At 36.9% G+C, this 16,513-nt stretch overlaps 1 protein-coding gene across 1 annotated transcript; it reads right to left on the reverse strand.

Moving 5' to 3' along the window:
- Positions 1-401: 401 nt before the first annotated feature.
- On the reverse strand, positions 402-13,410 carry LOC127636661 (serine/threonine-protein phosphatase 2B catalytic subunit beta isoform-like). Its single transcript, XM_052117320.1, has 11 exons — positions 13,272-13,410; positions 11,078-11,223; positions 9,347-9,486; positions 9,113-9,190; positions 8,909-9,003; positions 8,599-8,724; positions 8,315-8,392; positions 7,012-7,096; positions 6,409-6,506; positions 3,447-3,473; positions 402-1,162 (listed from the first exon to the last, which is right to left on the reverse strand). The coding sequence occupies exons 1-11, from the start codon at positions 13,408-13,410 to the stop codon at positions 987-989; spliced, it is 1,188 nt and encodes a 395-aa protein (XP_051973280.1). The 3' UTR covers positions 402-986.
- Between the last annotated feature and the right edge of the window lie 3,103 nt (positions 13,411-16,513).

The raw sequence follows: 16,513 nt of genomic DNA on the forward strand, positions 1-16,513 counted from the left end.
TCAACCGTAGCTACGCAGTCCTAACATGCAGTGCATTATGTTAAAAGTGTGCGAATTAACAGAATTAAAGAGTGACGGACTACAAAATGGAGGAACCAAAACAAAAAAGTAAAAAACACACAAGCAGACATGATCACTCCTCAAACCATCTCATGGGCCTTTAAGGATGGCTTTCAGTCTTTCGCATTTTGTAGTTTGAGTTACAAACAGGAAGAAAACAACTGAAATGAGTAAACATTACATGTGGTTGAGGGAACACTTAATAATATAAATGTACATAAAAATGTGTCAACACTTGAGTCATTAAAGCACTCCCCTTATCTATAATTGGCATTATGAAGTTTTTTTCCCCCACATATTTTTTTCATTAACAAAAACATATTTTGTTGTTTTATGTCAAGTTTCTTTTTTTTTTTTTTTTTGTTTTTAGCTTTAACGATATTATCATACTTGCTTTGGGTATTCACAAATAAGCACTCTATATAATTATGTTGGGCCCAAAATTCCCATGCCAAGCACACAATAAACAACATTAAAGAAATTCTGTTGAGCAAGTATTGGTTTAAAAAAAAAAAAAAAGTCAGAAATAAATCTAATTTAATAACGCAAATTTACAAAATGGATTTTGTTTCCTTTTTTAAACTACTGAATCTAAGATGCTCTTAAACCACCCCAATGCTATTTCTATATATATATTCTGTATTTAATATACACATGTAATATTCATTCATCTTGATTTTCCCACTGTTACAGAACTTACATTTCTTTTCATCTATATCAATAAATAAATAACAACCATGGTTTGTTTTTCACTACGCCCTCTTCATGGTATTGTGCGATTCTCCCCTGATCTTGTACAGGAGAGTTTTGCATGTAGGGGGCATCACCTCTACCAGAAAAAGCAAGAATAAGAAGGAAAAGAAAGAGACAAAAGAGAAAGAAATGGATGAGGGAGAGAGAGAGTGGTAGGCAGCTGCTGTAGGTTTCTACGCCTGGTTGTTGGTGCCATTCTTGTCGGGGGAGTTGGCTGCGTTGATGGAGTTGGCAGTGCCGTCCGGCTGCACGCTGTCCTTGCGTGGAGGCATTCTCTCGTTTATTCGGTCCAGACCGCGTGCTTCTTCGAAACTCTGGATCTTGTGTTGAGGGTTGAAGCCTTGGATGGCTGGAGATGTAGTGGAAAAGTAGGAAGTTAGCTAATGCATCATCATGGTAACTTTGAGATAACAGCAATGGCAACAATCCTGGTATAAATGCGAGTACATTATAGCTGCTTTTCCACGATCAAGCCGAAGATTTCACATCACAAAACCATATAATTCCGATCCGGGCCAGATGGCGTGTTATCGGTTTCTTTTTCCAATGTGGTGTGGGTGAAATCAGGAGAATGTCCTTACCAGATCCATCTGTTGGGGACGGTGTGAGAAGTAAACATTGGAGCAAGTGCGGTATGGAGGACGATCGCATGTTCCAGTTTATAGTACTGCTTTTCTCCCCTGGTTTTACTCTGCTAGTAGAGTAAAAGCACAGAGAAAACATGGCCCATATCGCTAAAATGAAAGCTAAGAGAGAAAGGCGAGAAGTTTACCCTCATGAGGGCTTGTGTATGCCACCGGACACGAACATGCAGAAAGGTAAATGTTAACAGACTAGCTAAAAGGACATTTATTGATAAAAAAATTATATAAGTATTATATAAAAATAGTGTATGAGAATACATTTATATATTTTGAGTTTTAATGAGCTAGTAATCTACTTCCCTGACGAAAAAGGCGTGTAGAAAATAAATGTAGTTTACAATTCTAGTTAAACCATCATCATAAAATCATGAAGATCTGCAAAAACATACATCATTTTTTATTAACTTCAGCCAAATATTAGCAAACTTTGCAAGGTAGAAACAAATTATTCCGCTAGAAGGTACCTTGGCGTTGGCAAATTTACATCCGTGAGTCGCCACGCATTTAAGCCATTCAAACAGCACGTTTGAGAACGGTTAGCTAACCGTGCCGTGAATTCCAATCTTCTTTTACAATCGTGCTGTGCCGAACCGCGCTCTAGTGGAAATGCTCCTGCAACTGTTCCATAACATGCTTAGAACCATTCGGCATGATGGTGGAAAAGAGGCTTTTGTTTCCTTTTGGCATATTAGTGTATTTAGCTACAGTTTTAAGTTTGTTGAGAACAAAACAATGAAAAAGTTTTTGTGTGCGTGTTTAAAATAGTGGAGTCAGTCAAATTATTGGCATGACTGCATTTCATTCTTGATTAGTGAATTCATGTTAATGGAAAAACAACCTGCGTGGCCTTGGAGAGTTTTACTATGGCACACTTTGTCAAGAATGACTAATGCATGCTAATAAAATATAAAAAGTTTATATTAAAATATAATATAATATCATCATCATCATACCACACAGCAAGAATAGCATTCCAGTGAATTATTACAAATACACTTAACATGACAAAGCAAACAAAGACAAAAACAAAGCAAACTAAAATTATTTTAAAAACATATTTTTAGCATCTGTGGCATGCGTTCGATTACTAGAAAATAATTTGAGTCATCCCTCAGTTTGTAAAAACTAAAATTGTGTTTACGGTAATGCATTTACAATGGAAGTGTTTGAAGCAAGAGGGGTAGAAAAGTAGTAATGTGAAGTTCGTATTTTTGTTAAGCGCTTAAATTAATAGTCATACAAAAATGTGTTTAGGCTGTAAAGTTGTCAATATTGTCCAACAATGTAAATAATGTTCTAGGTGAATTCACTTCTAGTCACGTGTAACCGAGAAACTGTAAGTGTATTCTTTTCTTTGTGAACATTCCCTTTTTGGTATCGTTTTATAATATGAAGGTTACAAAGTTGACCACTTAACATGGTAATTCATTTCTGTATAAATGGACAGCATGCCACAGATACTGTCAACAGAGCTTGACTTGAACCTGGAACATTCTTTAACTGGGATCGACAATACAAAGATGGTACATATGCAGATACATTTATTAAGGATACTAATCACATTATTCTGCGGAAAGCCCTCTAACTACACTGTAGAAAATCTCCAGCTATTAAAATTGGCTTGTCTAACAACATTGGGCCATTCTTCGCAAATCCTCAGTGGATAAAATCAAGTCCAGCATACTTATTCCTCTTGTTAAGTTACATACATGTACGTCACATTTCAGAATTTAAATGGGTTGCGAATGTAGTTTCACAATGCTTTTAAATGTTTAGATGAAAAAAATAATACAATATAAATAACAAACAACCATCAATAAAATAAAATAGTTACCATGAACGTAAATAGTAGTGTATGTGTACTACATAGACACAGAAATAAATAAAAAGCAAAGACAACAAAAAGACGAAAGACACACAAAGGACAGTTAATCACGGGGGGAGGGTAACAGACAGACACAGAGAAGATTCTATTGATGTCTTGCATACCTTGAGCTTCCTCTGCTTCTATGGTGGCTGTGTAAGCGTGAGTAGTAGTGCCATGCCCAAAACGAACGGGGAAAGAGAGTGAGTCAAGTTATCAATGCAATCACAAGTCCATTCAAAACCCCCCATCTCCCATTCATTCAATTTCCCCTCCCAACATCAGTTCAAATGCTACACAGGAATAAACTTGAGAAGTGTTAATTGAGTGAAGAAGCTTTATCAAGAAAAAAAATATATAAAACAATTCTAGTGCGGTTTGTTTTTACGAAACCATGCTTTTGAGCTAGAGACACAAGGCCTTCTAAACATTTCTGCAATGGACTGGAGTCTATTTTTAAAGTTGAATGTATACAATAGCCAAACATGGAGAGGCTTTTAGTGTAAAACTTCACGCAATGTACTGTATATGCATGATGACAGTTTATTTGTGGTCTTCACAGGAAGATGAGAAGCAAGGTTGGTTTGAGCGATGTCTCGTTTTATTTCTATTTTCAGCTACTGTAGAATCCTTGTATTAACCTCCCCTCCCCAGTTCACAACTGAGACTATATAATCAAGAGACATGACTTCACTTTGCCTTAATGTTTGTCCTATAGAGTGTGCAGGCCATTCTTTACAAATTTTCAGTAGGCCTGAAAGGGTAAACGTGCTTTTTGAATCTAGTTGTTTTGCCTTTGGTGTAGCGCACATATTTGTGCACATGCTCTGACACAGCCGTTTGGGTTTGAATTCGGCTTGTGTCATTTCCCTAGCCTGTTTTCCCTCTACTCCCAATTTTCTGTCCTTACTATATTGCCATTATCAACTAGATTTAAAAACTTCCAGAAGAAAACGTGAGGGGTTTTTGACCCTGCACAATGCTAGGGTGTTGTGGGTGGTCAACAGGGCATTGCTATGAGGTTGCTAAGGTGATTTGGGTGGTTGCCAGGGAGTTGCTAGGCAAGAAAATGCTCGGGCATTGCCATGCGTTTCCTACAATATTTTGGGTGGTTATGGCGTTGCTAGTTGTTTGTGAGGGTGTTCTGGGTGGTTGCCAGGGAGTTGCTAAGGCAGGTAGTTGCCAGGGGATTACTATATAGTCCCTAGGGCATTATAAGTGATTGTTAAGTTATTGCTAGTTGGTTGCAATGGTGTCCTGCATGGTTGTTAAGGTGTTGCAAGGGTCTTCGTGATGGTTGCCAGTAATCTGCTAGGTAGGCAGTTGTAGGGCCCTATGATTTCTGCAATACGAAAAACGCGGATGGAATCGTGGAATCGGTCATAAAACCAGAATTAACTATAAAATGCGTAAGAGATTTATATAATGGAATTTGACCTTTTTAGGATAAAATTAATGTATGAATGAAAAATAATAAAAATAAAATTGTGATATGTCCTAGTGTGATGATAAACCTGAAAAGGCTGTGATTTAATGTACGAAGCCACCAGCTCATATACTGACAACCATATACTGGTCCCTTTCAAGGCTAAATAGCGTCTGATCATTAGCATTACGCATGCTCTGTGTAGCAGATGACAGAAAGCAGAGCCCTCATTAACCTTGAAGTGCACAGCACATGCAGACTTTCACAGTTCATTAAGCACAATAAACCATATTGAGAACATCATCCGGAAGTGAAAGTTCAAACAGAAACTAAAAGGACTTCACTCTAAAATAAAAGTACATTTAACTACACGTGTGAAATTGAAGAAATTGCAACTGAAATATAACACTACTATATAGCAACATGTAATCTTCAATGTAATAGTAATAATAATTACAATAATATCTCGATTATAATTACATTATACATTATTTGAGCAATATCTCACAAGCAAGAATGCTTTTGTACTAATAAAGGCTTTTTTCAATGATTTCCTTGTTGTGATGCTTTGCTGTGAAGCACTGTATTACACAAAACATAATTTCTGTAATGATTGCGCTGTGAGGATCTGCATAGAAGCACTTCATTTGATAAAAATAATGGAATGAATGATATATTGAAAAGTAATTGTTCTGTTTCCATCTGATTGATGTTGTAAAATTAATTTGACTAGACAGTTTTTTGATGATCAAATTTAAACTTTAAAACTCGGATTTTAGGAATTTAGGAATAAATCAAATTAATTTGGATTTCATTGGGCCCTAAGGTAGTTGCTAGGGAATTGCTATGCAGTTCCTAGGTTATTGTTTGTGGTTGGCAAGGTGCTACTAGGTGGTTGTGATGGTGATTTGGGTTGTTGCCAGGGAGCTGCCAGGCGGGTAGCTGCTAGGGCATTGCTATGCAGTTCCTAAGGTATTTTGAGTTGCATACCCTTTTTCTTTTTAATTCCTAACAATAAGCAATAGTAATAGTAATGCTTGCCTTAGCTAGCACCATTAATAAAAGTGACAAAAAGGCAATTTTAATGTAGTGTTTCCTACAGTATTTCTAACAATATTTAATTCTAACATATGGAGATTTAGGGGCATATATGGTTTCAGCAGAAACAAATTCGACTGTGTTAATGTGGCGTTAGTAGGAGGGCAGCAGCATGCAAGCAGCATGCAGCAGGCTGGTGAATTTTAAAGTTAGCCAGGAGAAGCAGCATGGCACACAGACAGGCAATGGCTAAATTGGGTCATATTGCATCATAGTCATAAGCTCACAGGAGCTCCTCTCACTGTGACAGCACCACCCACAGGAAACAGCCAGGACAGGAAATTTGAAGTGTGTTGATCAACAGCGATATCGTTTACAGAGATGGAATATTTGAGGTGGTTTTGGTAATGCAGGGAATATTTGGAATCGATGATGGGTGTGCTGTACCGTGAGGGAGGCCGGGCTGTCGGGCAAGGCGGTGACAGAGACAGACAGAGTGAGATAGGTAAAGACAGAAAGACTGAGAAAGAGAGAGCGAGTTTGAGCAGGAGATTAGTAGAGAACAGGTATCACCCTAAACACCACAGCATAGCAAGTGCAAAAATGACAGGGGCGAGACTTACCGCTCTGTAGGGTCTGTCTGCCTCCTGACAGCACACCCAGAGGCAACGTTCCAGTTGGGGTCAAGCCCTTTAACTGCAACACGCTCTCATTCTCCTCTCTGCAAACACACAAATGCAGGGTTAAGGCTGGTTACAACATCATATTATCAGTACCTGTTAAGTCTAAATTTCATGATAAACATTTGTAATATATTTTATATGTTGTACAACTAGTGTACCTATATATATATATATATATATATATATATATATATATATATATATATATAGAGTAATGATTTAAAACCTTTGGGTCACTACATAATTCCACACACCCTTTTGTGTTATTTCAAAGTTAACTATTATTCTAAAATGCAAATAGTAATAATAAAGATTAGGTGTGTACAAATGTATGACTGGTAGTGTATATTTCAGAGATTAATCATGTTAAATATTGACAGAGCCATTACAAAAAGCAGAACAGCATTATGATGTCTGTTTGTGTGAAATACAAATATCGTTGTATTAAGCTGAGTGATATTGTGTAAAAAGTGTGTGTGTGTGTGGACGTGAGTGCAAAATCTTTGGTCATAAGAGCTTTGTATGCATAGCATGTAATTTCACCTAAGAACAGAGAAAACTCTGGCCATCTTGCCAATGGCACGAATCTTATTTCGGATTACCTCCTTGCGGACTGCCGGGGCACCACCTGCCACACACATGCACGAAAGAGAAGGAAGAGAGAGACAGAAAAATAGATGGATAGGGAGACATAAATGTTTATCTGTCTACTTAAAGTAAAAGAAAAATTCCAGAAAAATAAATTGACTAAAGAAAAAAAATTATATATACTCACCATTTCCAAAAATGTTTTTTTAATTGACAAGGGAAAAAAAGCAAAAGAGTGTTGCATATTCAAACATTCAACAGTCTTATCATATATATTTACATCTGCAAACATCCTAATTGGCTAAACATAAGTACTCCAGATCAAATGAGGCATTATATACTGAACTCCCTAAAGGAATACATAAACCTCATTTCGAAACTCAAAGGCTCACAGACACACAGAGGAAGTGTGTCAGGCCAAGTTAAAATTATGCACCATTGAAAAAAAAAAAAAAAGAGGACAAATCAAATGGGCATCAAGAACAGTAAATGGGACACTGTATTCCTTCATGACAGCTCCTCAGATGTGAGGGGGGGAGGTGGGGACACTCAGAATGGGTTTATCTGGTTTCATTACAGCTGAAGAGGTAGAACTGTACTTCATGGGTCTTGAATTATGAGTGTTCATCATTTGATTTAATGAAGTGTCTGAATTGAGAGCTAGGTTGTCTTAGCTTAGATAAACCCTTGGGTTTGCAAAGGGTACTGCTTGTTTGGTTAGAAGTTAAATTCTAAAAAAAGTAAACAAGCTAAAAAGCTTTGAAGGTTTAGTACAAAATAAATGTGTTCATCACACTGTATTTCCTGTCCCTGCAGTGTTAAATGCATCAAAAAGATGAAATTATACAGTGAGAAAACCATTTCTCACAATTAGTGCTGAGCTCATATCTAAGGCAACTTGTGCACAAGAATATAGTGTCCTAAATAGCAATATATGGGTCATTCACTTTATTTAACTTATTTAATGAAAAGAGGGGTATACTGTTATTGAATTGAGCTGACATCCATATTAAGAGGTCGACAAGAAAGGGGAATAAGTTAAGCAAAGACACAATTTCCAATGCAAATTTTCACAATTGTTTATTATGCTCAAGTTCTTGAGTAGGGAATGAGGGGATCAAACATCCTGTGTTTTGATGGGCTGCATCTTAACATAAATACTTGATATAAGTAAAGGCTTAATATAGGGTAAGCCCAAATCTAAGACAGGCTAAGTTAATAATAATAATAAAAAAGTGATAATTTGACATGTTTTTACCTTCACAGGTGTCATCTCCCTCTGACATGAGTTCATCATCTGAGCAGATGTTTAACACATTGACCAGCATCTCTGTTACTGAAAACACACAAGAGACACACCCTCTTACAAAAAACATATGTACTTTTAATGCTAATTAGGTTATGCATTACAATTATGTATATACTGTATATTTAAATATCATTTTACACTTATGTTTGTTTATTAATACAATTCTGCAAATGCATTTCAAATGGGGTTAAAATCCAAAAAGGTTGAGTGTGTGACTCCTGTTTGCTCTTTACCTTTTTCACCGACGAAGGGCAGTGACCACGTGAACACATCCATGAAGTTGGGCAGCCAGTACGGGTGAGGAGAGCAGTTAAACTGCCGGATGTTCATAACGTTGTTCTCGTATTTCAACACAGCAGCTTGGGGGGTGAAAGGAGCAAAGGGTCAGAAAACCTACACTAATGTAAAGGTTCGTTTTTTGTTTTTTAAGAAAAGGAGGCATAAACCGAAATTATTTTTTGTTGTAATCAAAATTATGCCACAATTGTTGTCAATTGATCTTAACCTGTATTGAACCCAGAATATTCATTTAAGCCCTCTTACCTTTATTGTTATACACATCCAAGTAGTTTGGTGCAGAGAAGATTGTGATTAAAGAGGGGAAGCCTGTTGTCTGAGTTTTTCTGTACATTCGATACCTGCGAGAGTGTCAGTAAAGTGGGACAGAAATTGACAGGAAAGGAGTTAATCTAAAAGGGCCATTCAAACAGGATGTGAACTACAGAGTGTGGTGTGCAATGGACTCACCCTGCATCCTGGGCTTCATGTGCTCTTATAACCGACAACAAGTTATTATTCATCAGAAAGTCACATACTGCTGGGAAACTGTCAGAAATGGAGAGAGAAAGAGGTGTAATTAGTGATTGCAATGGTCTGTCAATCAAAACCTCAGTGACTAACATTGAGAGCTTCTATAAATGTGCGATAGAGTAGGCAGCTATCAAACATTTATATGAGTGGACTGCCTGTGGGCTGGAGTACCTGTAGAAATAGGAACATCCTCGCACACTGTTGTGACAAAAGTGGTCAGAGTTTTTTTCGCTGCCGTAGTCCTCACCGGGGTCAGACCACAACAGGTCACACATCGGCCCGAATGCTGGCGGCTCTTTAAACCTGTCTAACTACAGAATAACATTCCAAACACAACAATTATCAAACTGCAAAAACTCAATTCGATTCTCCAAAACTAAATCAAGCACTCCAACAACAGTGTCAATCTGCTTGCATTTAGTTACAATTTAAAAACTGTTGAAACTCCAGTTTACTTGTCAAGGAAGCAATCTTGTACTTCCAAGACCATATAAATATAAATATTATTATTGATTCAGATTCCACTTAATGATTCTGGTTCCTTAACAATTTCATTAACGATTATTTTAGTACTCGCCATCTGATTCAGCGAGTTGTTCAAATGTTTTAAATTGACAACTCGTTAGTTCAAGAAAGATTTGTGAGCCTTTCTGACCGTTTCATTTAAAAAAAAAAAAACACCACACAAGTTATTACCTCGCAAATTGGACTACATTGGTCATGCCAGTATGTTTGTTATTGTGTAAAACCATCAAGGACATCCATTTATAAAGATGCATTGTCTATTTATTGGCTTTGTATTGTTATGTGGCACCCCATCTTTCTAATTTATCACATTCATTTAATTAGATTCAGACACAACAATTTCTTTTTTTTATGGTGCTGTAGATTGAGTTGCACTAAACCGCTGACACTAAAGCTGTTAGATAAAATAAAAAATTATAATATTTGTCAAATTTAAGAGAAAAATTCACATTTTGGATGTGTGCCAAGTGTTGAATTTCCTTTTAAATTGACTGGGTCTAAAAACACACTTCTCCTGCTTAAGATGCTGAGAAAGAGCAAGACACTGCACATTAGTCAAAGATGTCGGTAAGATTTTAAGGTTACATTTTATTTTACATTACTTAACAGCATAAGTTAACATGAACTAACAATGAACCATATTGTTTTGTTTAATGTTAATATCAACATATAGTATTGCTTTTTTTTTTTAAATGAAACTAACGTAAACTAACATTGAGCAATTGTATTTTTTATTAAATAACATTAACATAGATTAGTATAAATGCTATAAAAAATATATCATTCATTTTTAGTTCATGGTAACTTATGCAATAAAAATGCTAATAAATGAAACTTTATTGTAAAGTATTACCAAGACGTCCATCTAGTGCATGCTTCACAGCAAAAGACGGATGCTTTTGGAGTGAACGGCCCTCTTAGGTGGAGGTCTGTGGCAATTGAATCTTGACAATGCCTAGTCTTGGTCTTATGAGCTTCTCGCTGCATAAGCATTAGGTACGTACATGCAATCGTTTTTAATGAAAAACACTTTGGTATCTCTGTTATTATGAAGCTTGTGTCTGTGGTAGTACTACGGCACCAGTTTAGGCTAATGTGCAGAACTAGGTTAACAAGGAACAGTCTATTGATGTGTTTCTTTTCTCATTTTACTTTTCACTTAAGATTCCAGAATATGAACATGCTAAATATTATAACTATCAATTTACACACTTTTTTTTTAACAGAGAGATATGTTCTCTGCAATAAAAGATTAAATTCAGTGCAAACTGGCTTATTTTAATAAGTTGCACCCTCTCATAGATGTAGGAGACAAGGTTGACTTAAAAATCAGATGTCTTGTAGATTTCCCCTCTACCTGAAATTCAACAAACTTACTTTACGAATGTCATCGAGGCAGGTGATCTCAGGGGAAAGGCCTCCGTGAACACACAGGAACTGCTGGTTGAGCAGAGCGGCCAGAGGAAGGCAGTCAAAGGCCTCCATGCAAGCATCATACACACACTCTGAGTACTTAATCTTGCCTGTGAAGAGAGGACCACAATAAAAACACCCATGTATCTCTAAACAGGTGCAAGAGTGCACAAGCTTTTCAAACCAAGGCGGTCACACTGTCCTTTTGACATACAGCAGTAATGCTGGGTGGGTGAGGGCAGACTGGGGCTTGCTAACTTTCCAGGATGGAGGAGTAGTTGAAGGAGGAGTTTGCATGCCATGTTAGGTGATGTTACACTAGGCCGGTGTGCTAATTGAGAGGAACTGAGGAAACCAGTGCAGTGGGAGGCTGATTAAAGGAGGCTAAGGCCAGAGACAGGTTACATGCGGAACAAGGCCGCATACCGGCAGAGAAAAATTTACATTTCAAAACAGGACAGCTGCACGGTGTATTGTAAACAACAGCAGCGACAGATGAGAAACAGGCTGCCTCGTGATGAGCAGAGAACAACATTGCAATCCGGCGGTAAGTGGGGAAATGGCACTCATCATTGTCAAAGGCTCTTTGATGAGTTGGATGAAGTTTCTCTGCAGCAGAGACTCCAAACAGCCAGCCTCGTTCTAGGTTAAATGAGTGCATTAACAGTCAGGATTATGCAGATATAAATGGGAATATTATTGGCCATTGGTCACAGGGTGACTCCTGATTGGCTAAATTAAGGAGTTTTCACACTAGAGCTTGTGGTGAGTAGGAATGGGCGATATATCGAATATTCACAAAACAATTGTGATGATTTTGCTGCCGATATCAAATTAAGAATATTGTGAATATCGCAATGATTTAATGCCCTTTTTTTTGGGGCACTACATTTCCTAAAGAGTGCGTCTTTACACTAATTTCCCGATCCTTCAAGGCAGCACAGCCTTTGTAACGAGGAACATTGTAAACTGTCAAATACACACGTCTCATTCAGTTTTCAGCTAAAATAAAGGCAGGTAAAAGTAAATACGTCAGAAATACAGTGTAGTATAAAACTAATTATTCAGTATTATGATAATAAACTTGGCTGGTTCCCACAATAATAATATTATTCAATGGGTTGAATGAACTGTATTTTTCTTTCACACACTGTTCATCCACAAAAATGTTTTAGTAAATATATGTAGGTAAATAATGCTTTCTACTACTATTTATTGTTGTATGTTAGTGCATATCAATGAAAACTAAATTAAATATGATGAAACCATGGAAAACATGCTCTTCATTATTTTTAACTACATTTTTTACTTAACCGGGGATACAATGAACAGTTAATTTCAAGTTTGGTTGAAATTGAAAAACAAAAACGAAGAGGAAAAAAATGATTATTGGGATATATAGAAAATATGAAATAAACGAGATACAATTTGTGTGTCCATATTGCTCAGCCCTAGTGCAGATTCCATTTTTCCAAGTTTATTTTTCACGAGCGCTGTTTTCTGAATTGGTATGAAATCAATCTTGAATATATAGTGTGTTCAACTCACCTTAATGATAAGCAGAACTGATGCCCTGTAAGTAGATACATTTTTCATTGCTGCTTGAAAATATTGCTTTCTTTTAAGAAGCTAGCATGTTATATCTCTTGAAATGCCTCCACTGTGAATCTATGCATCCCCTAATTGGCAGTAGAGCATGTTTGTTTATTACTTTATTTTGGGTAAAAGGAAACACTTAGTAGGTATTTTTTTCAAATGTTAGTCAAATTGCAGTTCAAAACGCAACAGCAATATATTTCAAAAAAAAAAAAAAAAAAAAATCGCAATTAGATTTTTTGTAAAAATCATTCACCCCTAATGCAAACCTTTGGTGTGAGGGATGAACGGCGAAGGTTTCAGCTAGCTGTCAGCATCTGTCGTGACAGTGATGACAGCTCCTGTAAATCTAAAAGGAGAGTGAAGGGCCCTGACGAGCGCCAAAGGATGTGATTGAGCTCTCCGTCCACGCTTCGTCATCTAATACTCTTAAGACAATCTCCATTGGGATGCCATGATGGGCAAAACATTGCCACGACAGAGTTGAATGATATATTGTGGTACAATCTTCATAACATTTACACACATACAGGCACAGACAGTGTTCGAGAGCTGAGCTTACATTCTTGTTTAAAGGTGAAGTATTCTGTGAGATGCCGACACTCGTGGTTGCCTCTGAGGAGGAAGAGGGTGGTCGGGTGGGTGATCTTCAAGGACCACAGGTAGAGAACACACTGCAGATGCAAAGAGAAAAGGCACATTGCACATATATGGCACATAGAACATCAATACAAGGAATGGGAATTTAACAATTATAGTTTTGATTCCACTTAACGGTTATTTTAGTAGTTAATAATAGTTCAAAAACTATTGGTCCTATATACACATAAAGAACACTACTTTTGGTACTAAGGTTTTTTTTTTTGTTGCCCTTTTAAACTGTTGTTAATGTGTTTCTTTAACTAAATGTTATCAGAGGAATCGTAATTGCACTGATTTAAGTCTCAGAAGCCTTAAAGAGCCATGACACCCCCAGTTTCTGCACAGATCAGTTCTTACCAGTTTCAAACCCTAATCAATGCACTCAATCAAGTAAACAGAAAGAGATCAATTAGATTAAGGCATGAAAAAAATGTGGGTTCCACAAATCTTGGTAAACATGGTCTTTAGCATACCGAATTACACCAAACTGATATGCTGGAAGGCCACAACACAACAGGTTTTAGGTTTATGAGGATTATACTTCCATTCACCTTGCTTTTCTTTTAAAGGTATATTTCACTTAAAAATTAAAATTCAACCATACAAACCTCATGGCTCTCCATACCTGTATGCGTATTTGTGGAAGACAAAAGAAGATAAAGAATGTTCACATTGCTCTTTTCTATTTTATGAAAGAGAATGGGCTCATACTCAAGCACCATAAAAAGTAGTCAATATGACTTGTGCACTATATTCTAAAGCTATGATAGCTTTTCGTGAGAAACCGATATTGATGATATTCTCAAAAAATCTAATTATTCCATAAGGGACCTAAAGGAAGAATGTCACATACTCCAAAAACACTGAACCACTAACATATCCGAGCTTGCAGAAAGCACACTTTCGTGCACTGGCAAGGCGAAACTATAACTGCGATTTTTTCACATTCCCTTCTGATATCACCTCTCAACCCAAAACCTCCAACTCTGACATGTCAGATCTGAAGCTACTGGAGCAAAATGAAACTGTTTGAAGTGATTAAAGTTATCGGTGTCTGAAGTTGCTTAAAATCTTGACCTGTCAGTCACTGTTTTCAAATACTCCCTCAGTGCAGTATAAGATCATCCTTATCATCCCATTAAACACTCACCAGGCTTGACCAGGTTAGGTTAACCAAAAAATCTCGCTACATAACAGCGGACAAGATGGTACTGTTAATCAGGACAAAACACATTTTTCTCACCTTTCACACAGTAAGGATATGGTGCGTTTAGGTCACTGTTATCTGTAAAGAGGCAAATCAGCAGTGTCTGTATCATCAACCTGCTGGAAGTCCTGCTCCAGAAGCTTTACGCTAAGAGAAATATACAAAATAAAGCATTCTCCACACAGCTCTGGGTTCAGTGTTGCGTGTCAGGTTGGGGCGAAGCCTGGTCGTATAACCTACAGAAGCTTTTGATGACTGCATTGCCCCAGTCAAAGGGCATTAGCAGGTGGTGTGGCGGATGACTGAAGTCCAGTCCTTTGTGGTCTATGATGTCCAGGGAGGGAGTAGGAACTCAGTGTGGCCTTTGTTGTGAAACACACACACACGCAGACTCTGTGTCTCAGGTGGCTTGCAGTCCCTGGACCTTCAGCTTTGTCTGATTGTATGGAGCAGCAGTGCTCTTTTAACCATGACATTTCTCTCACCCCTGAAATTTGCAACCAAAGCACGGTGCAGAGGTGGAAGCTTTTTGAGAACTCTTCACTCGCTGGTCCATTCAGAACAATATCAGTCATCAAGGCCAATGCCATTAAAGCTGCCAGCTGACAACCCAGCAAACAGCTCTCTCTAACAAAAAGCAATTTACGCTCGTTTCACATTGCTCGCAAAAACATGCAAATTATCAGTGTTTCAATTGGGGTCCATTAGAATGTTCATTGATTTCTTTTATGTATGGAGCTGAAGCTGTGATAAGCATTTGAAACAAGGTGGAAATATGCAGCACTTAATTTGTGAAAAGACGCATTATCGTATTTACCACAAACAATCCTGCTAAATGCGGTAATGAGGCTTTGTGCATGAACGGTCAGATGCATTTCATGGTCAAATGCCCATCCTGCAGTGTAAACAGTAAATGTAAACAGGTTCAATAAAGTCAAAATATTGTGTCTGTGCATAAAACTTTGCAGTGTAAATGCAACATTAATCTGCTGCTGTCTATCACGTTGTTAATTGCCTTAATCAAACAAAAATATTAAAAAGAAAACAAAATCACTTTTAATTTATTTCTTTGTATTTTATTGCCAAGATTTTAGTTCACTTAACATTTTTTATTATTATAAGTATTTATTCATATTAATTTATATATTATTATTTATCATAATATTTAATTATTTATTAGTATATATTTATTAACAGACTCTTTATCTGAATAAAAACTTAGAAAACCTCAATAATAAACTAAAAAACTTCAAGCAGTGAGGGGCCTGGATAGCTCAGCAAGCCACAAGACATAAACAATATGCATATTAACATGATTTTTGTGTGATAAAATCACTTACTAAACTTTTCTGTGTAAAGTTATGGCCAAATTTACAACTTCATTGTCACAACAATATCATCAACCCTAAAACGACTGTAAAAATTATGATTTAAACAAATTTAGATCTCTAATACGGGAGTTTTAACAGAAAAATACATAAAACTGATTTTATAAAATGATAAGCTTCACGTTTTCACCTTTAAATCCTCCAAAAATTGTCCCCTTTCACTTCCATTGTAAGTGTCTCTCTCACGAACACAGATTTGTGCTTTTAAGAAAAGGAGGGACGAGTCTACATTTTTGTGGTTATCAACATTATGCTACAAATGCTGTCGATTGAACTTAAATCGTATTGAACCAGGAATATTCCTTTAAAAGCAACGTGTCAACTGTTATTTAATAATAAATATTTTATTTATTTATTTTAAACATAATCGGGCAACTCACTCTTTAACCTGCAAGGTGGGACTTTCTTTTTTTACACCCTCCATATTGGGAGTTTTCATTTCTCCTATTGATTATAATTCAATTGCTCCATCTTGGGCTAAATAGTCTTTGATTAAATCTCCTAAACCCTCATCCTCCACAACATTATTCAGCTGGCAGGCTGTGGCTCTCCACTTTGCTACAGCAA

The sequence above is a fragment of the Xyrauchen texanus genome, chromosome 44 (assembly GCF_025860055.1).
Source record: "Xyrauchen texanus isolate HMW12.3.18 chromosome 44, RBS_HiC_50CHRs, whole genome shotgun sequence".
Lineage (NCBI taxonomy): Eukaryota > Metazoa > Chordata > Actinopteri > Cypriniformes > Catostomidae > Xyrauchen > Xyrauchen texanus.